Here is a 26,848-nt window from a genome sequence, read left to right as displayed (position 1 = left end):
CTTCATAGCTACTCAATTATTCATGCATTGGGTCTAATTAATTCAACTTGTACCTAAAGGAACACTCAACAACAAAAGGTTGAAATTTAAAAAGTATTATATTCATTCTACTCCATACATTTAACTTTCATTATATTTAGTCACAGTACACAATTTGGGACATTAAAAATAATATTTCTAACAGAATATAAAAATCATAAAATTCTAAGTATGGAGAAAACTCAAAAGGCAAACATTTGTTTTCTAACTTTGATACTGAGCTAATGATGAATGTAACAAAATTGGGGGCAAAGCCATACAATAACAAAGACATTTATAACATCATTTTATTAAATGGAAATTGCCAAAGGATTTGACCATATATTTCTGTAAAAGTTCCATAGCTCTTTGGTAGTGAGGGATACTTACCATATGCACTACACAGCCTAGGTCCTAGATCTGGACGAACAAAAAACCCCGGCAAATGGGAGGCCAAATTAAATTTTCCTTCAGGATTACAGTATTCTGGCAGTGGCAGGCTTTTAAACAGATCTTCATATCTGGAAAATTAGAATAGTTGAGATTTTTTTGGGAATTTAAAATTTTCAAAGTGCTTTCGATCTCAGTATCTCAAGCAACTTCCATGACAAACCTAGAAGCAAAGAACTCCATGAAAAGAAGGCTTATCTGGAGGCCCATCTTTGTCATATCAGGCAACATTTTCCCTCGACTTTGATTAGGTCTAAGGGCTATACAACTGGTAACACACAGAGGAGGAGGGATCAAAGACAACTTTCCTGGATGATCTTTAATCTGATCACACCAATTTGGATTATTAGTTCCCCCCCGAAATCATAGCATTAGTAAAATCCAATGAAGCAACGATAGCCCTCAAAAACCAGGTTTGTGGAGGCAGCTGGATAGCTCAGTGTATTAAGAGCCAGGCTTAGAGATGGAATCAGATACTTCCCAGCAGTGTGATCCTGGGCAAGTTACTTAACCCCCATTGCCTAGCCCTTAACACTCTTTCTGCCTTGGAGCCAATAATTAGTATTGATTCTAGGATGGAAGGTAAGGGTTTAAAAACATCAATAGAAAAAATACAACCAGGTTTGTGAAAATAAGAAGTTTCGGGGAGTAATTCCCCTTTGCCTTTACTGAGGCTAATGGGGTAGAGCCTTTTCATTACAGAAACCGCCTTCTTCCTAAATGTCCTATTGGCAAGAGGTTATCTTATACCTGAAGCCAATCCCTAATGTTACTATTAAGCACTAAAGTTTCATATGACACGCTACCTTGCTGGCATCATAGTTTTGAAGTCTTCTCCTGAAGGGCAGTCTTTCAATTTTAAAACAACCGTTTCTCCACTTTTAATTTTTTGCCGTTCTGTAACGAATGCAGAAATGATCAAAAACAAACTGAGCTGCCTTTTTGTTTTCACCAATGAAGTAGTGAGGCAGGAAAGACTATGAACAAGTTATATTCTTATTACTGTATAGTACTGGGCATTTAGGAACCACAAATGCTTTTTGAGTATCAGGATCCTTAATTCTCTAATGCAGTGATGGGCAAACTACAGCCCGTGGGCTAGATGCAGCCCCCTGAAATGTTCTATCTGGCTGACCGACATTATTCCTAATCTGATGAATAAAATGAGTAGGATACGATACAACAAAACTTCGAAAGAGTTGCCTTAGAAAGAGACTGACAGATGAGCATTTCCTTTCCTTTGGCCCCCTCTCTAAAAAGTTTGCCCATCACTGCTCTAGAAGGTTTTTTAACAAAGCACATTATATTTCCTATGATTCTATAAAATCATGACATCACAAAATCTCTTTAAAAGAATTCTCTTTAAAAGGATTCTCTTTAGCTTTTTACTTATTATGAACAATAAGACTATACATTTATAAAGTGATTTTTACTTCCCCAAAATACATTTCTTACTTTTATTATTTCATTTGAGGAAATAATTTTAATATCACTCCCAACATAAAAGTGAAAAAAATGAGGCACAGAGCACTAAAATGATTTGGTAAAAGAGACAGCATAAGTAGTTATAGGTGCAGCAAGAATTAGAATTCAGAACTCCTAATTCCCCATTTTTGTAGTCAACACTATTTCAATCTATATGTTGCCCCAAACTTAACTATCTTCTAGAAGTATCTCTAAATTGCAATTTTTTCACTTTTGAAGCTCTACTTAACAATAACAAAATAACAATGAGAAATCACATACTTGAAATATCTTCAAAACCATCCCAGAATTCTTTAACGTTGGCATTTGAAATTATGCTGTCTTTGCAGTTCAGGAGATCTGCTTGGTGGTCTCCAAAGTCAAGACTAATTGACTCTGCTTTCCACAAGCTGATGTTCATTTTCTTGTGCACGCCAGAAACCACTACTGGCTGGTTATCAAAAAAGGAGAAAAAAAAAATTAGAACCAAAGAGAACTCAAAACATAAGCCCAAACACACAATTTATAGTTAAATCCTAATTTCAACTGCTCAGTACTTCTGACCCGCATTTTGCAAGTATGTCTACCAAAGATATTCTAAATTTGAGAAAGCAGCTCCTATTATTTCTTCCTTTTTCTAAGAATATTGATGCTTCATAATGAAGGTAAGGATTTATATTTGCCTCAATACTGAAGAAAAACCCTTAGTAAACAGAAAGGACTTAATAAATATGCATCATTTTTCTTTCTCTTTACATACATGATAGTGGATAAAAATGTCATCTCCTTAAGGGTGTATCCTAATGATACAAAATGTCTTAGAAGCCTGGAATATTAAAATTCAATGTCAGCAAGCAAAACACACTTATTTACGTACTGAGGAACCAGGAAATGTGCCAGCTACTGGAGACCCACTCAAAAATATGTCAGTCTTTGCCCCCCAAATGAGCTTTTATTTTGTTGTTGGAAACAACTCTTGTCTGTTTATACAAAATAAATACAAAGTATTGTGAGGGAGAAAAGCAAGGAAGAGAAGCAGGTGGCAATAGGCATTCTCTTGCTAAGAACTACTAGACCAAAATCCAATTTTTTCCCCTTCTGAGATTAGCCAAAAGAATCACTTCCAAACTCTTCTCAATGAAAAGTGGGAAAGAGAAAGCACTCTCCCAAAAATCTTCCAAGGTCGGCCTCTACTGAGCACTTAAACTTCTGAAATTGGCACCTGCATTGCTAAACATCTGAATAGTTCAGATGAGATTCTCTAAAAGCTACACAACTCAAGAGTTTATTATTCATGGAAGAAGTCACAAAAGGAAAATTCTTCATTCAACTCTACTAACATATAAGGAGACTAAATCCTAGAAATTTATTCAACTGAATTCTGCTCTTGGGATCATTCCCTTGGGCTAAAATAACAATCCATCTAGCTTCACAAAAAATCAAGACAGGCATTTTGTCATAAATAGATAATCAGGTTTCACTACCAGATAACAACATTATTAACTACAGCTTATTACACAAGTGATTTCCTTTTTAACTCTCACTTGGTTTCACTTCATACTTCATGTTAGTTGTTAATGCCCAGAAAAAAAAGCAAGGGGATGTGCAAGAATAATGGAAAATTTGTACTAAGAATTCTTAAAATAGTCCAAACTGCTATTTTCTAAAAGTATTAAAAAGACCTGAACAATGCCCCCCTAGATCACTGCAGCACCCACCAGGGGGTGGTAGCACCCACTTTGGGAATCACTGATCTAAAGGTACATTATGCAAGAGAAGTCTGCCATTCAAGGTTTTCCTACAAATACATTTTTGAAGGCTCTACACATCATTCCCCTATATACTTATTCCACCTAAATGTTTATATTTTACAACATCTGACAATAATAACAGCAAGAAATCTACTAGCTAGCGTTTTTAGGAAGGAGGAGGACCCCAGATTTAGAGCTAGAAGGAAATTTGGAGATCATCCCCCAGACCACCTGGCCCACTTTTACAAACAAGGAAAGCACCTGCCAGAGGTGGACTGATGGGCTCAGTAATGAGAAGAACCCTCACCCTCTGGCTCCAAAGTCAGTCCTCTTTCTATTATGTCATGATGCCTCTGATGCCAGAACTAGCCTTAAAATTCATAGAATTGAATTTTCTAATACTACTTCAACTAAACCTGGCCAGATATCATTGACCAGAGATTGTAACGGTGTTTTGGCAGCTTTGTTTCCTCACTGTTAGATGGGTCTAGCTGCATGGTCTAGACTGCCCATCACCTGGATCCAGACCTAGCTGTATTTCCAGAGTAGTTTCTGGACTAGAGCTTGCCATGCTAAGAAATACCTACCTGTCCTTGTTTCCAGCACTGTTTGAAAAGCTTCCAGTTGTCATTATTCTTGTGATCTTGCAACCATAAGACATGTTTCTCGCACATCCATGAGTGGGGCACATTCTCAGACAAATGATCACCTTCATCCAGGACAGTCTGTTGGCCATCTTCAAGTTTTCCTCCTTCACCTTCACCTTCACCTTCACCTTCACCTTCACCTTCACCTTCACCTTCACCTTCACCTCCTCCTCCTCCTTTTCCTCCTCCTTCTTCTATCTTTGAGGTTTTATTTGGTGGAATCTTGTTTTCTACAACTGAAGCAATGATGTCATCAAGGATGTTCGGCACAGTCCTTCCACTTTTGCCACTCTTCATTAAAAGTATAAAAAAAAAAAGCAAATATGTACATCATTAAAACACTTTCTTTAAAATGTTCATTTTGAGAGAAAATATTTTGAAATATATCTAGAACAATTAGGGCTCAATGTCAATAAGGTGACTATAAACATTACAATTAATTGTATCCCTTTTGGCGCAAATAGTTAAAGGAGTTAAGTGGATGATTCTAAAAAAAAAAAAAGAAAAAAGAAAACAGTTTCCATTCTCCAAGTTAAAACAAACCAATGCAAAACACAAAATAGAAGTGATCTTTTAAGAGTTTTTCATTTTACTGATTATTTCACTCCAGAGAAACACCAAGAGGGCAATTCAGTTCATTGCCTCATTCTTCAGACACAAGTGTCCACTTCAATTCAATTCTAAGGCCCTGAAAAATGCCAAGTCATCTGTCAATAAACTCACTGGGGCTCCTGTAGAATAAACTGGAGCAAAAGCGATGCCTGCGTCTGTAGAGCCCAGACGCAGTTTGCCTGCTGTGGTGGTCAGCAAGTCCCGTAAGGTGGATCCTTGTTCGTTATTCTGGGACACTGCAGGTGAAGTTTTGCCATTTGGAGAATCGGTGGCATCATGATCTCTTTCTTCTTTCATGTGTTTTCCAAGAGGACAGTCTTTGTTTTCTGAAATTGAATTATTTTGCAAGCTTTTTAATGGGGCATATAAAAGGATATATCAAACTGACACTATGCATGGTGGGATCACTTGCTGTTGGCACTTGAAAACCTGAAAATACCTCACAAGAAGGGTGTAGTCATACGGACCACGAAAAGCCTTTCCTCAATATCTCAGGCATATGGTGTAGGTTGTACCTATGACAAGATGTCACAGCTAAACATCCATAGCCTGTGTTTTGTTAATCTACCAGCAGCCCTTTCTAGTACACTCAATTATAAATGAGTCTTGAACCAGGTGTTAATGCCACCAGAGGAAGGCTCTTAGAGCAGAAATATATTGAAATGCAAAACAGCACATTAATAAAAGACAAATGCTTACTCTAGAAAATGAATGGTATATGTCAATCCCCCTCTTCCAGCCCCCAATGTAATTAAGTACAATTACCTTTCTTTTCTTCTCTGGCTTTTTGTTCAGCAAGATCTGCTAGCCAGTGTAGTGGGGACTGGGATTCTGGAGGAGTTAGCTTGCTGTCTGTGCTTACATCACTCCCTGGGCTGGTATTACCATTAGTCTCAGACTTTTGAGGGGAATTCTGTTGCTGAGACTCAGGCATGCACAGAGAAATTTTATTACTGTGATTAAGAACATTCTGCAAAACCTACAGGGCAGAACAATTAATATTTATTAAAAGTATCTCCAATTGTTAAACAAGTTAAACATTAATGGTTACATTTTTTCCTCCTTCTCCCCCCAAGCCCATTTCTTTAAACCCTTACCTTCCTTTTTAGAATCAATCCTGTGTATTGGTTCTAAGGCAAAAGAGCGGTAAGGGCTAGGCAATGGGGGATCGCCCAGCTGGGAAGTGTCTGAGGCCAGATTTGAACCTAGGAACACTCATCTCTAGGTTTGGCTCTCTGTGAACTGAGCCACATAGCTGCCCTAAGGTTATATTTTCTTACTTAATAATTCCGAAAATGTATCTCATTCCACAAGTGTCATAAATATGGGCTTAAGATGATGAAAGTTCATACTAAACAATGAATTTTATTTTAATAATGAAAGATGTTTGACTCACTTGAGACACTCCATTCATTGCAGGAATTTTCCCAACTTGTATGCTTTGTTTGTTAGTACAATGACAATGAGATTCAATGTCGAATTTTTCTCTAAGATTGTGCATTGCATCTAGAAGATCTGTCAAAACTTCAAAATGAAGCAGAAACAAGAGACAAGAACCGTCACTTATGTTAATCCTGCAAAGGCTGCTCTGCCTAACTCTTTCCATTTAGGCCCTGCCCTCACTGCCTTCTCTCTTTGCCTTAGGCCTTGCCAGCCCCACCCCCCACCCCCATCTACTCTCTCCCAGACAATCTCCCAAGAGGCTCCTGTTACAATCCTTCACTATACCCGATCTACGCCTCTTCCCCAAGCTTCTCAAAGTCTGATGCTCATCTTCATGATTCACTCTTCTCCCTCCAACTTAGCTGGAGATCACTTTCAGATGCATCTTCCTTTTCCACCAAGATTTAATCATATCCCCACATCTCCTGTTTCTTTGCTAAGTCCAAGGCCCCTCCACACCTTGCCATGCTGGCTGCCCTAAAAGTCTTATCTTCTACCACAGTGCCCCTTCATGTCTTCTTTGGTCCAGGTAAACTGAATTTCTCAGCCCCTTTATGCCTTGCTGGCCTGTCCCCTGCCTAGGCCTGATGTATGGGAACAATAATAAATGACTCTGACTGTTGACCAAAGGAAGCTTTCCATAATCCTTTGTATTGGAAATGATCATCACTCCACAAAACTCACCAAAACCCTTGTTTTCACCTTTTTTAGGGCACTGACTATATTTAATGGTTGTGTATACCAGAGCTAATCTGACTAATAGATTTTAAGGACCATGAAGCTGGCAACTGTACCATATCCAAACTTGTATCCACACACAGGTCCTTTGCACACAGCAGGCACTTCAAGCCTACTAAATTGAACTCTCCATTCTATTCTGTCTCTAAGTATAGTTGTGTAATTAATGTGTGACTCAAAATAGCTGACTACAGTTTAACCAGAGGATTTTTTTTTTCTCTTACCAGAGCCTGGTATGATTTGAGTTGGCATCAAGTGTTTGTGATCATGAGGTTGTCCCTTGACACATTTCATCCAAGCATAGAGCTCTTTATCTATAAAACAACACAATTTCTACCTTTATTTTCAAATGTGGCTATGTGACAGTTTTTGTTGGTATGAACATAAAAAGAATACAAAATGTTACACAAAACACTAATGCTAGCTTCCTGAAATTTTTAGATGCATTTCTTATTTTCATGAGTTACTGAAACACAATGCTAATAAAATGTTTAGCTAAGTGGCATGCCTAAAACTACAATGCTTATAATACCAAACTATTTGCTTGGGTTGGCTCATCTTGTCTATAGCTATTTTCTTTTTGACCTTTCCCTCATTTTTGGAATTTAAACATTCAAGTAAGATGATCAAAGAATTTAGAACTAAAGGGGAACTATGAAATAATCCAGACCAATGCTACTTTACAGATAAGGAGACTTAAGGCCTATAGAGATAAAGGGAGTTAACACAATCACATAGCTAGTAAGTTAAAGAGGCAATAATGCAAGTGTAGGCCCCACTGACTTCAGAGGCAATGAAGTTTCCACTTCGGGCTCTTAATTTTCCTGGCCCGACTTCCCTAAATTGAATGGAGGTTAATAGAGTGACTTTAGGAAGCTGCAACTTGGTGTCAACCTTTTCACCAATCCAGGTCATGTGCCAAGAGTAACAGATATGATGAGGCAAAATATTTAGGGTACATGTAGTCAACCCACTGAATCCAACAAAAATTTCTTCCAAAGGCAGATTATTTTTGTTAGCATGATTTTTTTTTTTAAAACCCACACCTTCCATCTTGGAGTCAATACTATATATTGGCTCCAAGGCAGAAGAGTGGTAAGGGTAGGCAATGGGGGTCAAGTGACTTGCCCAGGGTCACACAGCTGGGAAGTGTTTTGAGGTCAGATTTGTCCCATCTCTAGGCCTGGTTCTCAATTCACTGAGCTACCCAGCTGCCCCTTATTAGCATGATTTTGATCAACACTGTGTATTATGCTATGTTTAGAAGGTTTAAAGAAAACTTATTGCTGCCATTTAATGAATTATTTTCCTAACTCAATGAAACTCATATGGAAAAGGTACATAGTCACAATTTCTTAAAAGGTGTGTGGTAACTTCAAATATATTTCAGATTCTTATGACCACAATTTTCAGTGGCTCCTTAGCCAAAATCTGACATACCAACCCTATTTATTGGGAAGGCCCATGGCACTGACAAATATATCAAAACAAACAAAAACCAATAATCACTATAAGTAAGAAACCTCTTATAGTCAGTTGAGAGAAAAATGGTAATTGTGATATTATTTGGGCAGTTGCTATTTTTTCTTTTCACATTTATTTATTTTAAAATAATTCAGTTCTGAATCCTTTCCTTCCCTCCATCCCATCCCCCCTGTACCTACTGAGAAAACAAGCAGTATATGCATGATGCAAGTGAAGTGCATGAAGAACACATTCCCATTTCTTCAAAGGCAATCATTACATAAAAAGCTGATGAAACTTTCAATGGTCAAAGCCCTTTCCCATGGTAATCCATGTGGCTATATCCACTACCCTTCTGCAATTGAGACTGGTTAGTAGTGACTTTGGAAAATAGCTCAGGACAAACATGTGGACATTTTTGCCCTTCCCTCAAGCTTTTCTGTGAGGAAAAGTTCGGAAAAAGAGCTGGATCTAGAATCTGTGTCTAATGGCACAAACGCCAACTCCATCACTCACCAGCAGTAACCTTGGGCTAACAGTTTAAACCTTCTGGGCCTGTTTCCTCTTATGTAAAGTGAGGCTGAAAATGGATGGCCTGAGTTTCCTTCCAACTCTAGATTTAGATCCTATAATCTTTTTTGAATCCATTTCCAAAATCTGTTGCCTCAAATTTTAAGGTTAATGTCAGCCATTTCAAGTTTCCTTGGTCAATCTTTCCCTATTTCAGTAAGCATTTATTAAATTTCCCTACCTTATTTCAATGTGAACATAGTAGGTATGCTGAAATATGAGTTTCCTTCATTATTTTTTAGTCATCTCTAATAAAATCGATAAACAAGATCATTCTAAATCACTATATGCTTTAGTGAGGCTAGCACTAGATGATTTATTTCCTCAGAGCTTTCTCTAAATTTCAAGGTTTATTTTAGCGTTCTACTAAAAGTAAGAAAGTATGGTGGGAAGATACTAATGATGGTAGTCATTAAGATCAGTTCATCTTTTCTGTTACTGAATTCTGATGAAGCAGACCATTAATTCTGTAATTAAATATACTAACCAGACTATCACTCAAATGTTGCTACTTGCCAGAGAAAAGGGCTTGTCTGGTACAAATTGGGCAGAAAGATAGAATACAATTTTATTCTGAAGTTTCAAGCTCCTAATAATAAATGTTTCTGAAAAGGGGAAAACCCAACTCTTCTCAATTGGAGAAACATGTTAAGACAGAAAATTAGCTCAAAGTTCATCTTTATAGACTTAAGCCTCATGTATATATGGTAAGAAAAACATTCATGACTTTCTTGGTCAGCAATTCTAAAACACATGAGAATAAATGTATACACGATACTCTAGGTTCAAGGTCCTTACCCTGGTGGAGTCTGTGGACAGATTTCAGGGATTCCATGAATTTGGATGGGAAAGAATATTACATCTTTATTTTAATTTAAGTGGTTTCCTTTGTAATGCTATCTATTTATTTTTATTCACTCAAAAACCGGGGCCTGAAATCCGTGCGTTTTACCAAATCAACTGAGACACAAAAAAGGCTCAGAATCTGTATGCTAGTTCATGCTATAAACTGACCTCTTGAGCTTTTCCTTTCCTTTGCTTTATAGCAGTCTAAGCAGACCACAAACCCACATTTCTGGCAGACCCAGTGGATATTAAACAGTGTGGCTTCACATGCGTCACACATCTCACGGACACCTCTCACTGCTCTCTTCCAGGCGATTTTGGCTGAAATGCAGAATAAACAGTCAAAGAACAGAAATGGAAATGCCAGCATCTGTGTGGCACAATGCAAGACTGATGGAACAAAATGTCTCCTTAGTTAGGCATTACACATATCACAGATTTAAAAACACTAACCTACTTAAAACAATTGCCTCTCTATTAGACAAAAGTATGCATATTGCAATTATTACTGCTCACTTCAATCTATCAACATACACTTTTCAAGTGCCTACTTTATGCCAGATACTGTGCAAAGTATTAGGCATAGAAAAAGAGGCAAAATATAGTATCTGCCTTCAAGGACCTTATGATTTAATGGGGAGACACCGCAAACAAATATACACAAAGCAAGCTCTATTTAGGATAGAAAATAATAAAGAGAATAAAGAGAGATGGCACTAGAATTATTTTTTATGGAGTGCTTATTTATACTAACAAACTTGTGTAGTAATACTAGAAGCACAATAAGCCTATATTGTAAGCAAATTATATTACTATTTCATGATTTACAGTCTACTGCATTCATTAACCTCCTAAGGAATATATAAATATGCTCTTATGAGGCAGGGGCACTATGGCAAGTTTCTTGGGCACACCTCTAGATACAGCAGGCAGCAAATCAGGAAAAGTAAACTCCTGAAAACAAAACAAACACAATTAATGCAACTTTAAAAAAAGTTTAAGTAGCCTTACCATCCTTTTTCACCCAGGACAAAGCTGTTTTCTCTGATGTTACTAACTGACAAAACTTATCACCAATAATATTCAAGATATATTTAGAAGTCTCTAAGTCTAGTTCATCATCATCGTAATTTTCATGTGTCCATAAACTCAGAGCTTCATCATCATACTGGTCAGGAGAAGAGAAACCATCTATTCTAACCACTCCATTTTTACTGAAAGACAATCTGAAACAAATCATAATGAAAACATTAGACTGCAGGTTTAAAAAAATGCATCTATTAAAGACATTTTAAAATGTTTATTTAGTTGAAAAGGGAAACAGTAACAAGTAACTTGGTTTAACTTTCATGTAAGTAAAAGAGTGGGGAAGAAAGGATGATGTGGCTAGTTCAGTTCACAATAATTTACTGCTATGGAACCTTTCAATTGACAAGTTGGAAGGTACTTCCAACTTCAAAGAGCACATTATATTATGAGAGCAAATGGCAAATGTTCACCAATTATAGATCATTACAAGAAGTGCTTTTTCCCTACACAAGGTGCAAACCAAATTGCCCTTGTATCTATCCCAAAGACAGAATGAAAACTATGCCAACTTGACAATTTAAAAAAGCAGATTCTTAGCTAAACATTGTTTAGAGGAAGATAATTCATTTGTGAACTAATTCAAGAATATCCAGAGGTGAAATTAAATTCTTGTTAATACACATTTATTGAACACTTAATTATGTAAAAGGCAAAGGCAATACAAAGAAAAATGAAACATTAACAAAAACTCAATAGCTGTTATAAGAAACTTTCTGTTTACTGGATGATGTAACACAAGACTACAGACCTACAAGTCAATATGAGATAAACTGAGGAAGGAAAGAAGAGCCCAAGTAAACAGCATGAGGAAAGGCTTTTGCTAGGCAATAGCATCCAATCTAGGAAACTGAGGAAGGTCTGCATATTCCAGGTTGAAGGGGCCAATCTGGACAAAAGCCCCTAAAAGGGGAGTTGGAAATCCAAGTTGGAATGATTAACACTTAAGAATAAATGCATGATGGAGAATAGTGTGAAATGAGTCAAGAAAGTGTCACTAGAGTTTTGCTCAGGGGAATGCCATGGTCAGGCCTTTGCTTTAGGCATGTCAATTTGGTAGAAGAGAGATGGGAAGAAGGGAGCCCAAAAAGAATATGATTACAAATGGTATAGATAAGAGATGAAGAAGGCTTCAACATGGGGGGGGGGGGTTTCCATGTGAGTTTAAAGAGGACCAATAGAGGATATGTTACAGAAACAGAACTGAAAGGACTTTGGCAAAGTACTGGAACCTGGGGGAAAGGTCAAAGACTGTCTTAGAAGCTGGAAAATCGGGTAACCACTCAATAAAGAGAGGGGTGAGGGTGGGAAAGCAGAATAATAAGTTCCATTTCAGATATTAAGAATCTGAGAGGTCCAAGGAACATTCAATTAATTGGGGATATGTAATTGGTGTTCAGGAGAGGCAAGAGGGCTGGATACATAGATTTGGGAGTCATCTGCTGAGGGATAACTGAATTCAAGGGAGCTGGTAAGACATGCAACTGGGTCCTGCAAACCAAATCTTGAAGGGCACTCACAGTTTCTGGGGGAGCCATGGAAGGTGATTCAGCCACAGGGACTCATTTCCCTTAGCAAGCTGCAATGATTCACTGCTGCCTCTCTGGCAAAATATAGAGTACTATGCTTAGCACTTAAGACCCTTCACAGTCTGACTTCCAGCTTTTTTCAGTTATTTCAAACTACTCTCCACTATCTAGGCAGACAGGTAAAAAGGTGGACCTAAAGAGAGATCCCTAGCACAAAAGCTGCTGGAAGAACAAGTACACAGGTGTGGAAGAAAGTCCCAGGATCAGATTCAGAACTGTAAGGAACCTTCCAGTCTGCTGGGCCAAGAGAAGAAAAGGGCTTTGCCCAATGTTCAAGCCTGTTTGGTGTGGGCCTGGAAACTCCAGTCTTCTTGACGTCAAGGCCAGCACTCTGACTATGTTAAAGTCAGGAAGGATAAAGGCTCACAAAAGGATGTCAGACTGAGCAACTGAGATGACTTGAGTCTTTGGAGAGAGCAGTCTGGGCAGAGCAGAGAAATGGCAAATAGTTAAGACATGGTACAAGAAATAGATACTGTTTTCCCTCACAGCTGTTGATGAAATTAATTCAAAAGTATTTTTAATATTCTGTGGTAGAAGTAAATCCGAAGTAAGATGGGCAGAGAGGGAAGGCAGTAAGGATAGATGTGGCTGGGGGTGGTAGAACATAAAACAATAAAAATGAGATAACTGAAGGAAAACCTCCAGAAGCAGAGAGGAGGTGATGGGTTAGAGGGCATAAGTAGAGTTGTTGGCCTCCAAGAGAAGAGTGAACTTTGTGTAGAAGATGACAGGGAGAAGTCTTTTATTTATTTCCACTAAGAGGGGATATTATATGAAGGATAAAAAGATATAATTAGGAATAACATCTCTGAGGAGTTTCAAATAAAATCAGTCAGAGAATAAAAAGGTTGTTGTGAAGAGTCCAGGCTCAATTGTGATTAGATCATAAATTTGAAAGGGGTGGCCTTCTGTAGTTAGTAGTCCAGGTTAATGGACTACTATTGAATTAGATACACTATACATGTTTCATTATTTATAATTCTCTTATATAATTTAGTTTGGAGGAAAAAAAGAACAAGTCTTAAACTTGAGCGACTATTTTGAAAATAAATGTGATATTTCTGATTCCTAATTTATGTGGATGCTGTTCTGAATGTTTATGGCTGATTTTTCGCCAATTGTGCCTGTGATGGCATCCTCCCTAATCCCCCTACTCATTTCTATACCATGTATAAGTATCTGAAAAATCATCATTAATTTACAGGAAGATGATTCCCACCAGATTAATATATACCAGGCATCTTTTATCAATGTTCAATACTAGCTTTGCCCTGTCTTATCCTGCTTTTCCTTGCAGTCCGCCGCCCCCCCCCCCATTCTTTAACATTAGACTGCTCTTTTCAGCTTTAAGTTGAACTTTACATTCAAGAAAAATGGGAGGTCCCACTGTGCAGTTCAGATCATTAAGAGTTGCTTTCTCCCTCTCTTTGCCACTTCCCACTTTTTTTCCAGTCACACCACCACCACCACCACCACCACCACCACCACCACCACCACCACCACCACCACCACCACCACCACCGCCTTCTCTGGGTTCCCTTAAACCCTTCCCTCTGAACTGCCTGGAGTTTTATTTTCTACAGATCATATAGTTGCCCAGACAATGGGGAGAATTTAGATAATTTCCATCAACATAGCTCCTCTCTAAATACAATCATTTGAGTACAATCATTTGAGCCAGACATTCCCTACACCATTCTGGATAATCAGGTTAGTCTTTGCTTCACCTCTTTGGAAAAGATCTTAAAAGTTAAAGCTGATTAATGACTGGATAGTATTTCAATAAAAATGACCATTACCAGTCACTTTTAAAGCCAGATTTTGCAATTTCAAGCAATCTCAAGAGCTGCCAATGTGTAGCACACTTTAAAAAATAAAAAAAAAAAAGGCCACTGTAATTCATCAGAATGCATTCTCAATATTACAGTTTGCCTGCTTCAGGTTTACAGATCCTACATGAGGTTAACGACTTATACCCAAATGTAAAAATGCATCATGACTTCTACCACAAAGTATTTTGTTTTAAACTCATTTAATCAACAACTGCAAGGAGGGGTGGGGAGGAGTCGTGGAGAGGAGGAGAGTACCTTTTAAGAAGCCTTTGCTAAGGAAAAGTGTCTATTTCCTGTACCGTGTCTAACTATTTGTCAGTTCAGTATTTCAGTATTGTGTAGTCTTGTTTTTTGCTTTCCCAATGTGTTCCATTCCAATTAACTGAACTGTGTCAAGCAAAGGCTACTAAGAAGGAAACCCCCCAGATATTGCTTGATCTCTGCCCCACTTATTTTTCACTTACCGTCGGAAGTAGTAAAATCTACAAAACACTGGTGAGTGAGTTGGTTCTTCCCCTTTTTTATTTCGAATAAGTCTGCATTCTCTGCACTTCTGCAAATTGGGCCCTATCTCACAGCAGGAGTCATCCTGTAAAAAGGACTCCCCGGTCTGTTTCAACTTTTTCACTTTACGCCAGTCTTTTAATACTGAACGAGGAATGCCAGCTGTAAAAGTCACACAAAACATTAATTACCAAGACTGTGAAGACCAGTTTACTGACCAACAAAACCAGATTATGATGGCCTGAGATAAGCAGCCAAGAGAGGTAAAGATAAAAGAGTCAATTTAAAGGTAATAAAAGATCCAAACTGAAATCTTAGTATTGTATTACTTTTTACTTACTGGTCTGACACTCAAGGCTCTGGATCAGAAGTGTCAAATTCAAATAAAAACTGGGTCATTGGGGCAGCTGGGTAGCTCAGTGGATTGAGAGTCAGGCCTAGAGCCAGGAGGTCCTAGGTTCAAACCCGGCCTCAGCCACTTCCCAGCTGTGTGACCCTGGGCAAGTCACTTGACCCCCATTGCCCACCCTTACCAATCTTCCACCTATGAGACAATACACTGAAGTACAAGGGTTTAAAAAAAAAACTGGGTCATTAACAGCATGGAAGGACACCTATAGTGGCCCATGCTGACTCAGAAAATTCTAAATCTCTTAGAATTAGACCTTGGCACTGTCAAATACTCATGCTGTAGAATTAACTTAAATGAACATTAATTGAAATATCCCTCAATATCTATAGTAATTCTAAAATTTAAAATGCTTCCTCCTAATATAGAAATCTGGTTTACATGTCAAGTTATTGGTATCTAATATAAGGAAAAATTTTCTGTGATGTGAAGCACATTAAAGATCATAAACGCACCGTTCTAAGAGCAAAGAGCATTTCTGAAGAGCCAGGAGAGAATTAGAATTCCAAAACTGTTTCAGTTCTAATATTATATTAATTTGTCTAGTGTAAAAAAAGATGGTTTTAGCTAGGCAAATGGGAAGAGGGCATTTAAAAAAGGAGGAAAAAGAAATCAACAAAACAAAACCCTACATACATAGATAAGTGTGTATATGTATGTATGTATGTGTAAAAAAGTTATTTTTGCTTTATTCATTCTACATGTGATCCATCTGAAATCAGTGGGAGCAAGATGACAAAATGATAGCTTTGGAAAGTTTAGTCTCGTCAAGACTATTGTTAATAATGAAAAAATTCTAAATGACTTAGAAACAAAAGGAACTGTTTCATGAATGTTCTACTTTTAGTATTTAATGGGGGGAGTTGGAGTAATTAACAGTTTGAAATACCTAAACACATCCCCTTATCAAATCTGCCATTTTGACTTCCAATCAATACTAAACCATTTTGTTTCTTACAGTAAGTACAGGCAGGTCCATCAAAGATGTCTTTGTATCAAAAACAAAACAGAAACATTTCAATGTTACTGCTGAAACTTATCAGATACTTCCCATTACACATAAGCTATATTTCCTGAATCTTATGATTTCAAAACTCATTCATAATGGAGAATAGAATCAACTACATTATAATGTTGAGGGGTTTTATCCTGTAAAAACTTAAAGAGCTGACTTTTTAACATGAGCCTAATTGTCATGCCAAAAGCCTTTCCTGAATTCTCTCTATCATCTGTCCATCTGTTGTTATAGGTTAACAGTGGACTTCTAGAAAAAATAAGCATCATAACATAGCAAGCACTGTGTTTAAACTGCAGGGTGGCCCATTTAAAATAGGCCCCAGTTGTATCATTTCTAGGCTTGGTGCCTGGATTTCCTCTCATTTCTTGCTCTTTTCTGCTGCCTCTAACTCATGGCAAGGAGCCATGTCTATCTTGGGGGAGGGGGTGAATCAACCACTTACAATACTATTTAAAGGCTTTAGATGGGGGGTTTGCATAAACTAGGTAGTATTTTCCCCTTTTATCATTCAAATTAAAGATCTTCAACTTAGAATCACAATATTGCTTTCTACTGATATTTTCAATTTTCTGAAACTTCTTAATGTTAGTGAGACAAATGGACTCAAATCACTTGATTTTAATTAGGAATCAGATTCATTATTAAGTGATTTACAAATGTTAGAAAAGAAGAATTGCAGAGTCAGAATGATGTCAGCAAGGATGTACAATGACAAACTAACACCCTTTCTTCATCTCCCAGGGGTTGCTTGCCCAAGTGGAGTGCGATGGCTTCTTTTCCTAAATGTTAAACATTGGCATGCCTCGTCTCATGCGTGAGGTGCAAACAATGAAGTGGATTCTAAACCAAATGAAACCAGACTTTGACCACAAATGAACAGTAGCACCTTGGGAGTATCTACTTGAACTTTTTAAAGCATCTTTGCTTGGCTTAGTACTGTTGAACATTTTAAATGAAAACTTAAATAGAACTGATAGCATGCTCATTTAATTTGTCAATGACATTATAAGTGGGAAGGGATAGCTAGCAGTCCTAGTGTATATACACACACACATTCATTCATTCTCTCTCTCTCTCTCTCTCTCTCTCTCTCTCTCTCTCTCTCTCTCTCTCTCTCNGGTTGCTTGCCCAAGTGGAGTGCGATGGCTTCTTTTCCTAAATGTTAAACATTGGCATGCCTCGTCTCATGCGTGAGGTGCAAACAATGAAGTGGATTCTAAACCAAATGAAACCAGACTTTGACCACAAATGAACAGTAGCACCTTGGGAGTATCTACTTGAACTTTTTAAAGCATCTTTGCTTGGCTTAGTACTGTTGAACATTTTAAATGAAAACTTAAATAGAACTGATAGCATGCTCATTTAATTTGTCAATGACATTATAAGTGGGAAGGGATAGCTAGCAGTCCTAGTGTATATACACACACACATTCATTCATTCTCTCTCTCTCTCTCTCTCTCTCTCTCTCTCTCTCTCTCTCCTCTCTCTCCTCTCTCCCTCTCCCTCTCCCTCTCCGTCTCCCTCTCCCTCTCCCTCTCCCTCTCTACACCACATCTAGATTACCAGGTTCAGATCTAGGTCTATGTGTTAGGGAGTGACAACCAGGATAAAATGCCAGCTCATAAGGCTGAGAGGACAGTTGTTTGTTTCCAAGTGTTGGAAGGCTGTCTTGTGGAGAAGGAATTACACTGATGCTGTTGGGCCAGAGGGGACAAAACAGTACCAAGTAGCAGCCTTTGGAAGTTGGCAGTCCGAAGAACCTTAATTAAAAGTCCTCGAAATAAGCGTGGTTATTTCTCACTGGCTATGTGATTGGGGGTTGGGGATTCAGGTTGAGATACTAAACTGGATAAATGCATCTCTGAGGTCCTTTCTGCCTCTAAGTTTCTGGTAAAAAATATATGTAACCAGATAGAACTAGAGAGAAGACAAAATGAACATCTGAGTAATAATCTACAGAGAGCTTTCCTCCCGAGTCCTATGAGGTAGGGAGTAATAATATTATTATCTATTTTCACTTTACAAATGAGGAAGTTCAGGACCAGAGATGTTTAATGATTCACCAAAAGGGATTTGTCTACTAAGAGGGGAACACAGCCTTAGCAAATTTGCTTCAGAGATTTGGAATCGATGAAAAAAAAAAAATGACCTGCACAGTGGATAACCAACCACCAAGCTTTTTTTTTTTAAAAAATTATTAAAATTTTATGTAATTTTAAAATTTTATAACCCTGACTGTCTGTCTTAGAATACTGCATATTGGTTCTAAAGCAGAAGAACTGGGAGTAATGTGTATCATTAAACATTCCTTTTACAAAAGCATTTCTTTCCTCTTCAAAGCCTCTTATTCCTTGGCACATATCCATATCCATATCCATACGAATTTGGAAAGGTCTGTTTTGAAACTGTATGATCTTTTCAGTATTAAAGGTGACTATGATAATGATAGCAAACATTTATAGTGTTTCAAGTTTTGCAAATTGCTTTAAAAATATTTTCTCATTTTATGGGGGTGGGTTGGTTTGCAATCATCCCTACTTTACATCTGAATTGAGAGAACAGGAAGTTCAGTGTCTTGCCCAGGGTCAAGTAAGTGACCTTAAGGCCAGATTCGAACTCAGGTTGTCTAGACTCCAGGCCCAGTATTCTATCCACTAGGTCACCAAGCTGCTCTGCTATCCTGGGACACTCTATATGTGGGGTATTTTCACCCTTAAATTTTTTTTCTCAGACAACTCCTTACCTTTTAGATTTTGAACTGAATTCCTAGCTGTCTACTTACACAAAAAATCCAGAGACAGCTGTTCCTAGTTCAGCAACTGGAGCAGAAGAGAAAATAAAGACCTAACCTATACTATTGCCCCCCCTCCCCCTTGAATCACAGAGTTCAATCTCTTATCCCTTGTCTTCTAAAAGAAATATAGACATGGAAGTACTAACATCCACTTCACTAATGAATGACATGTATTTAGTGGATAAAGATTCTATATTGAGTAAGTCTTCAAAACACAAAAGATGTCACAATAGGTGTTCTCTCCCTCCCTTCCCCTCCTTCTTTCTTTCCCTCTCTCTCTCTGGATTTTTCTGTCTCACACCACCTTTTTCCCTCTCTTTTTTCAGGCTCTGGCCACATTCAGTGAGGAGGTACAATAGTTACTTTCTCCCATGGAATTGATTCTGGAAACAGTGTGTCTCCCTATTTGATATGTGTATGTAAAAATATAGCTCACACACAGATGGCTGGGTGGGCTATGTGTATACAACTTCCATAAAAAGGCATGTTTCTACATTAGAAAGCACAAATTTAAAAAAGAAAAAGCTACATAGAACAAAAATAAAAATTACAGCGCATTAAAAACACATCAGTAAATGTCAATCATAACTGATATTCAGCTGGCCCTGTCCACAAAAGTATTTTCTGGGTCACAAACAAATCATTAAAATTATCTTGGAGGCTAAAAATATATATTAAAACTAAAAATCTCTATTTTTCATCCAAATAATGGTTTAGCAAAAACATTAACTCTACATGCTTTATTTAGTTAGCATTGGATGCTAACTATAATGTGAAATGTTTAGCTTTTTTTACACAAGTATTTAAAATTAGAGGTCAGAGAAAACTACATTTTGTCACTATATTAGACAGTATTAATTTATGGTAACAAGACACATGAAAATTTAGATCAATCTGATGATATCAAACATTTTATTTTTTTTTATTAAAAAAGGGAAAGTAGTCTCTTTTCATTTTTCCTTCTGAACCATAACATGGGATGAGCCTTGGTGTCAGAGGAAGGGGGTTGGAATCCCCAAATTCTCTAGTCATTAGCACAGAGTCATGGGCAAAGCAGTGTGCTTCATTGACCTAGCAGGGCTGCTGGGCACCAAGTAAAACCAAGGTGGGAAGGAAGAGGCCCGTGGAGCAACCCACTCTAGTCCCAGGGATAGCCTCAGCATGGAAGAGGGGAGAGAGGTCTGCCTCCTGACCTGACTGCCCAGTCCCACCCATTCAGTCCCAAGCAAGAAGATGATGAACTCACCACTGTTGCTGCTGCTTGGCAGCTTAAGTTTGCTCTTCTCTCGGGAACTCCTGCTAAGAACTCCATTGGGTTTTGCTTCTTCTTCAAGCTCACCCTTTCTCTTCTGCAAGTCGTTTTGCTTCTTTTTGTATGTTGGTTTGGGCTGGCGTTTGGTCCTCTGTTCAGCCTTGCTCTCACTTCCATCCGAGTCTCCTCCACTCTCAGAGCCAGACTCATAAGCCCTTTTCGCCTTCCTCCTGCTGGCTCTGTCATCTTTTGCAGGCTTATCTCCTAGGCCCTTGCCCTCCACACTGTTGTGGATCTCACTCGATGTGGAGGCTATCAAATTAACTGAACATGGCTTAATGATCTCTGACACAGTGCTCCCTGAATTTTCCATCTTGTTAGTGTTTTTATCTTCCTCCGAGTGTCTAGTGAGCCAGGCCTTTTTCAGCTTTGTGTGGTAATTAGGCTGACTTGTCTGGGAGTTCTGCCCACTGCCTGCAGTGTGGGCCTTGTTGGGTGTACTGCAGGTGGCAGTACTCTCAAGGGGAATGGGAGCAGAGCATGCCTGGCTTCTCCCAGTATTGGGCTCAGCTTCACTAGCATTCCCACTTTTAAATTGAGCTGCAGCCAGTGCAGCTTTATGTTTTTTTAAGTGGATAAAGTCAGCCGTGTTGGAGAAGCCAGAGCTGGGCTGGGCTACTCTGCTTGTCTTGCTACTGGCTGTGGTACTCGGGGCTGTGGTGCTAACTTTGCACTCCTGGGTGTGGGTCGATGGCTGGCCAACGCTCCTTGGGGAAATACACTGTAAAGTCGTGGCGGTCAGAACTGTACTTGATAGGGAATATGTTACTTCGGACCCCCCCCAGCTGGAGGCACTGGTCGTGGTGGCAGCAGCTGAGGTCACGTCCGTTTTGGTGCTGCACATCAGACTGGTGGCTGCAGGCATGATGATGGAGCTGGGCACGCTGCCCTGGGAGACAGCCTCCAAGTTCTTTTCATACTGGCTGTGAGGAGCAGCCGAGTTAGAATTGGGAAGAATGACTCTCCCGGGCTCTCTGGCTTCGGCTGGTTTCCAGCCATCTGTTGAACTTGTCCCAGTAGACGATCTCTCCGTCCCTCGATCCCTGGGAGCCGTCTGCACTGCCGGCACACTCTCAAACTTGACACTCGAAGGGGGACGTACGATGACAGAAGCTGTGGCGGCCGGGGACTTTCCGCTGCCTCTCTCCACAGGCCAGTTGGCTTTCTCACTGCCAAGGGCATTATTCGACCTCCACATTTCTGACAAACTGTGCTCAGAGGCATTCTTGTAAGTGGTCTGAGCATCTTTTGGCTCGGGAACAAGAGTTGGAGGTTTCTGCAATTCCTGGACTTTTCCACCAGCATTTACTGGCAGAACTGGAGTTAAGGTTGGAGGTGAAAGGCTGCTATAGGTGCTTTCCTTTCTATCCAAACTGGGATGAATTGGTGGGTGAAAAACGGGTGCTCTGTGTAATGCAGGCATACTCCGGATGGTATTTGATGAAGAAACTGTCAGATGGGTAGGACTCCTACAGTCATTTCTAAAAGCAGTTATAGAGTGAGAAGGCATTTGTTGAGGAAGCTGTTCTGCCACCTTGCTTCCTATGCTTTCCCCTTCAGGTTGATGCTTGATTAAAGGTGGGGGCTTTGAAAGGGATGAAATAAATGAAGTCAGAGTTTGAGGACTGGCTCCGGTTGAAGGGCTGTTACTCTGTTTATCAGCGTATAGACTAGAGACTTCTTTGGATGGAAATGATCGTGGAGGTTCATTGACAACACTGTTGGAGATGGTGGTGAAGTAGTTACTTTGTGGTAAACTCTGAGGCACCGAGTGCTTCATTTTGTAAAGTTCTGACACAGAGCGGTCCACATCTTTGTCTTGTTTAATGGGGTGGCTTTTGGGGCTTGAGGATGATAAAGGTGTCATTCTGGAATAACTTTCCCTCTCCCCCTCAAGGGGCTTCATCTTTGTGGTAAAGGGGGCGACATCAAGACTTTCTTGGAGAACTCTACGGTGCTCCTCTTTGTACTTGCTCAGCCTCTCACCACTCTCCTGGGGGGCCCTCTGTAACTGACTCATCATTGGATCCACAAAATGTCTGTGTAAGTGACTGTCCTTTCCAGCTGGGATTCGATCCAGATCATTCTTGGCTGGGGTAGAAGCAACAGTCCTGAGGGGTTCAATAAAAGCTTTCCTCTCCAATTCTCTGTGAAGGGAAAAACAAACAGGGTACTTCTAATCACTTTCTCTTACATAAATTTTTTTTTCTCATATAAAAATAAGCTATCACATCAGCACAACAAACATCCTCTAATATACCCCATAATGGCACCCAGAAAACAAATCAGAACAGAAGGAGCTGAATTTCTGCCACAGCTAACTTTATAGCATTAACTTACAATGCCTTGGAAAAAAGGGAGCCCATAAACATAAGGTATTGAAAAGTCTTAAGCATCGGTAAACTTACTCTTTGTGATGGTCTACTAGCGCTTTGGACAACGGTGGACTAGAATGAGCTGTCATTTTAAGGGGCCGATGAGGATCTGCACTGGATGGCCTGACAGGAATGTGACTCAGTAACCCAAGACCATCAGCAGAGGTCACAGGGGTGGGTTGATGTAACCAAGGACTGGGAGTATTCTATTACAAAAAACAAATCAAACTTCAGTTACCACAGGAAGCTAAACACAGGAGACGAGCAGGCCTGTAACAGCAGTATGATTACAAAAGACTATCAACTTTAACACATCATGTGCACAGCAAGCTCTCATGTTTACACTGATTTGCCACATGCATTTAGAAATGGTAATTAGAGGTTTGATAATCAAGTATTTATAAAAATCTTTTCTTTTCAATTTGAATTAAGGATAAAGTAATGGATTAAGTTCTTTCGTTCATATAGAGAAGAAACAGTTTATAAGGTGTTTGAACACTAAAACTATGTAATTCACAAAATTACTTGACACATGCAACTTGGAAAATATTTCATAGAAATTCTTATTTCAAGAGAAATATGAAATATGAACATGCCTGTCACTCATCATTCTCAATTTTTAGTACTGATTTTTTTGCTTAAGTTTTAAACAACAATATTTTAATACTGCATGCATCTTAACATATTTTTTAAATGTACCTTAAATTTGGAATGAAAACAAGATTAATTTATTGTATGCTATAATGTATCACCAAGTATGTACTTCATTAATTCATTAAAAAGTGAATTAATCTCTTTACCATTAGACACATAAAGTCTATATTTAGGGGAAAAAAGGGTCTTTCTATGTCTTCATTCTGAGACACGCTTCCATGACAACCTATGGGTTTAACTGACAAAGTGAAATGATAACATATTTAGTTCACAAATTTAGTTTGCTATATCTGGGAAAATTTATACCCGGTTCCCAAAATGATTACTTCTAAGAAGAATGGCAAAGAACTATGGAAGCCTGAGGTCAGAAAGTTTAAGTGGCCTAATTCTAATACTAGAACAACATGCTATTGAAAAGAAATTTAAAATAAAGCAGAAGGATATGGTGTGGTTATCCAACACATTAAAAAAAAAATCATTCTTTAAGAATGTCCTAATTAGGATTCTCAGTGTTCTAATAGATCCCTAAAATACTCCATGACCAAAGTATTTGAACTTTTTAATAATTGAGACATGAATTGTAAAATTGTAACAAAATTTTGTTTCCTATATTCTCTCTCTCTCTCTCTCTCTCTCTCTCTCTCTCTCTCTCTCTCTCACACACACACACACACACACGTGCGCGCGCACAGAAAAAAATCCATGTTCTGGGGCTAGAAATGAGTGGGTCTTTCAAGAAGATGGAACCTTTACTTTATGCTGATACAAGTAGTACTTGCAAACATTTAATCTTTTATCAATAATATTTCATGAAATTTGATTTGTTTAATCCCTACTTTTGAAAACATTACTAATAAAAAACACACACAAACACAGAAATGACATCATTTCTGAGTAGTCTACTTTCCTTCCTCATTTTCAGTTTCTACTGAAACTCCCACAACAATGTGGTTATTAGGCCTACAATTTCAAACTCTGAATTTGGAAGACCTTTCTACAGACTTCTCATCTATCTAGGTCATTTCCCTCTAAGCAAAAGAATCAGCAGTTACACAGATTAACTCAATGGGTCTGTGGATCCTAAAAATGTCTTTTGGCTCACTGTGTCACTCCTACCTGGGACCTTTCAGACTGGCCTAACTTGAGTTCTAGTACTTCCAGGAGGTTTTGACTATTCAATGTAATCTTGAGTAAGTCCTTGAGATCCTCTCAGTTTCCCATCTACTCAAAGAAGGTACTGGATGATGGCCTCTGAGGTTTCCATACAACTAACTCCCTACTTCAAATCAGGTGATTCCTGTTGCCACACTATACTCTCTCTCTTCAATGTCTCTGTTTTTGGTAAGATGCCCCATGAACTTTATTTTGCCACAGTGCACAAACTCCCAGTCAGTTGGCTAAGAATCTAATATGTTCAGTCAATTCCCAAGAACCAACAAAAGACAAAAAGAGTCAAGCTTGCCAATGAACTGATCTGAACCATCTGTGTGACTTACCCTCCGTATGGAGGCTTCGGCATTAACTGGATTTTCTGGGTGGACCCACTTAGAAGAGGGCAGGCCAAGTCCTGAGTAGGCATGTGTCCCGTTAGGATACTGCCAGATAATTGGGTAGAGTCCGAGCTGATTATAGGAAGCAGGAGGGTGTGCTTGTCCCAGAAGGTGAGGTGACGGGTGCTGTAACATCTGCTGCTGCTGCTGGTGGGCTAGGGCTAAGTGGCTCAAGCTGCTGGCATGAGCAGCCTCTAGTCGTGGATGGCCGCCTAGTAAGGAGGCTGGAGGCACTCCAGGTAACACTGTAGGAAGCAAATGAGGGTGATGAACAGAGGGGTGAGGGGCACTGTTCAGAGGATGACTGCTAATCGGAGGCAAAGGGGTTTGGGTTGAAGAGCCAGCCAACAAATGGGGAGTGGCAGTTAAAGTGGGGTGATGAGAGTTTGGATTGAGGCAAGTTCTATGGGATGAAGAATGAATAGGGTAAGTGTGCTGGTTTAAGAACGGTGAAATGTGATTTGTTCCTGTCTCTTGCCCAATAAGCGCAGGATCTCTGTAAACTGTAAAATGCTCATTTTTATCAATGATAAGAGGGCTCTTGGTAGTTTCTAATGCACTGACACGAGTGGGAACTGGATGAAAACTAGATCTTGGTAAATCATGCTCTGTTTTATTTGCCAACCGTCTCTCTCCAGTGGTGTGACTACTGTTTGAGTAACTGGTCTTAGACTTCCCAGAATCAGGAGAATGAGTGAGTTTGGGTTGAACAGCATCAAGTAAGGAATTAGCTTTTGGTTTGGGTGCATCTGCTGAAGAACTGAATTTGGACTTCAGGCCCTCAGTGGGCGGACTTGGTTTATGCAATTTGTTATCCTCAGTTAGAGAAGCAACATTTAATGAAGAGAGATAGGGTGCAAATGGGTTTTTCTCTTTTTCGGCATTCAGATGCTCATTCATTGATAAAGGATTCAGAACCCCAGATGAGGCTAAATCCACTTTGTTGACAATGCTACTAACCCAGCTCTGTTCAGTATCCTGCTTTCTTGTTTCTAAATATTTTGCATTGCTAAACAAAAGCTTTGAGTCACTACTATGAGGCTCTATTTTCTGAAAGGTCTGAAAACCAAAGGTCCTTGTGGAGTTTTCCTGAACCACCTTTTCTGAATTGGTTTCATTTGTAATGTCAATAACACATTTCGGTGTAGGTGGTCCCGACACAAATTGCTCCTTTGGTAGTAATTCCAGAGTATGTGACTTCTCTGCTTTGCAATCTTGAATATGTAAATCATTGGTATTTGGATCATAAAACAGAACTTCTTCTGTGGCCCCAAGAAGAGGCTTTCCATGGGGCTCGAGGGCAGGTGACTTGAGACTTTCCACATCTTCATGTTTCTTATCTTCTTGTATCTGAGCCCAGGGAGACTGACTCTTTGTTGCTTGCTCCTCTGCTCCTTCACTACGCTGTGACTTTCCTTCGTCTCCATTGATCTTCGAAGTGCTTTTGTTCTTCATCTCATTTTCGGCACTCTGCTCAGAAGATGACTCTGTCATTCTTTTATTAGAATTTTCTGAGTCGCTGCACTCAGAATAGTCTGATACATTGTCTGTTCGTAGTCTTTTTATATTTAGCTTCTTTTCATCGTCTTCAATTTTTCTTCTTTTATTAAGAAAATGTTTGTTTTTGCTTTTAAGATTTTCTACAAAAAGAAAAACATTATTTTTAGATCCCAACAGTGTCAACATCTTAAACATTTTTGTTTTACATATTCCTTATT

At 39.0% G+C, this 26,848-nt stretch overlaps 1 protein-coding gene across 1 annotated transcript in view; it reads right to left on the bottom strand.

The window, feature by feature from the left end:
* The window catches only part of JMJD1C (jumonji domain containing 1C), a 92,320-nt gene that overhangs the window by 16,842 nt on the left and 48,630 nt on the right, over positions 1 to 26,848 (bottom strand). The window contains 16 exon segments of the mRNA XM_044659211.1: positions 409 to 539; positions 1,275 to 1,365; positions 2,215 to 2,383; positions 4,271 to 4,408; positions 4,483 to 4,522; positions 4,524 to 4,621; positions 5,054 to 5,268; positions 5,708 to 5,921; positions 6,339 to 6,466; positions 7,348 to 7,437; positions 10,172 to 10,324; positions 11,015 to 11,229; positions 14,978 to 15,179; positions 20,489 to 22,698; positions 22,960 to 23,132; positions 25,077 to 26,770. Coding sequence (XP_044515146.1) covers positions 409 to 539; positions 1,275 to 1,365; positions 2,215 to 2,383; positions 4,271 to 4,408; positions 4,483 to 4,522; positions 4,524 to 4,621; positions 5,054 to 5,268; positions 5,708 to 5,921; positions 6,339 to 6,466; positions 7,348 to 7,437; positions 10,172 to 10,324; positions 11,015 to 11,229; positions 14,978 to 15,179; positions 20,489 to 22,698; positions 22,960 to 23,132; positions 25,077 to 26,770 — 5,961 coding nt within the window.

Source organism: Gracilinanus agilis, chromosome 2, assembly GCF_016433145.1.
Source record: "Gracilinanus agilis isolate LMUSP501 chromosome 2, AgileGrace, whole genome shotgun sequence".
Lineage (NCBI taxonomy): Eukaryota > Metazoa > Chordata > Mammalia > Didelphimorphia > Didelphidae > Gracilinanus > Gracilinanus agilis.
Note: the sequence above shows the minus strand (reverse complement) of the source record. Positions and strands in the feature narration are given on the sequence as shown.